This window comes from Sphaeroforma arctica (genome assembly GCF_001186125.1).
Source record: "Sphaeroforma arctica JP610 unplaced genomic scaffold supercont1.1084, whole genome shotgun sequence".
Classification (NCBI taxonomy): Eukaryota; class Ichthyosporea; order Ichthyophonida; genus Sphaeroforma; species Sphaeroforma arctica.
Window position 1 is genome coordinate 12,802 of NW_014039474.1, and position 1,042 is coordinate 13,843.

At 39.4% G+C, this 1,042-nt stretch overlaps 1 protein-coding gene across 1 annotated transcript in view; it reads right to left on the reverse strand.

Annotated features, from left to right (window-relative positions):
* Nucleotides 1-1,042, reverse strand: part of SARC_09928 (hypothetical protein) — a 15,740-nt gene that overhangs the window by 11,340 nt on the left and 3,358 nt on the right. The window contains exon 4 of the mRNA XM_014296040.1: nucleotides 197-387. Within this exon, the coding sequence (XP_014151515.1) occupies nucleotides 197-387 (191 nt within the window). The remainder of the gene's footprint in view (nucleotides 1-196; nucleotides 388-1,042) is intronic.

Sequence of the window (1,042 nt, forward strand, 5' to 3'; positions counted from 1 at the left end):
ATATATATAATAATATATATATAACACACATATATATATATATATATATATATATATATATATGTATATATATATATATATATACTACATACATGCGGCTGTGTATATATTCAATAGAGCTACACCAAATATCGAATTAGGCTACAGCACAACACTACCGGATACACATAATTCTTGGCAAGCAAGTATCGCTAACCTGTACACGAGATGATTCTGTATCACTCTTCCACTTCAATACATCCTTCTCGGCCACCTCGAACTTCATCATCATCTCCTGCAGTGTTTGGGTGCCATCCTTCTTCTCCTGGCGTAGTTTCTCACCACTGTCTCTCAAGTTATTGATTTCACACGTGCTTTTGGCGAGTTTGGTCTGTAGGTCATCGATTGCTGATAGGGAGAACAAACCGCGTTGAGCACAGTGTGCGTCGCTGGACAGAGTGAGTTACTTGTCGCTGAATACCTATACAGACGGAACCGTCGGACTGCATGCTAGAACCAATAGCTCAATACGGTACCCAATTTGAGGCTTAAAAACATGTGCCAGCGTACATATGTGCCAGTATTATTCAGTGTAGATCAACTATTCGCCTACTCTCGAATACATACGCAAACGAGTGTATGGATCTGTACTTCTAGGCATATATCAGCCCATGCATGTATGTCCCTGTGTATACGGGCGTTTAAAGACATTTGCGTTGATTTCCATAAACATGAAACGTATGTGCACGTATATACAAATATGTTCTAATAGGAAAGAATACATGCACACAGTTACAAGACACTCATATACCTCTATTGAAATACCTATACTACATATCAAATCAAAGCCATTTGAATGTACCTTGATAGATGCAGACGAAAGCACAAAAAATATACCTAAACATCAACAAAAATACTTCGTTCCCCAAGTCCGACGTGCACTTGAACTTACACGCAGTTCGATATAGTCGACGTGACATCGATAGTTTGCGTACTCATGTGGACCCAAAAGGCGCTCATTGAGCCTACACAAACACATAGAGAATGTGTGTTTGATTGGCGG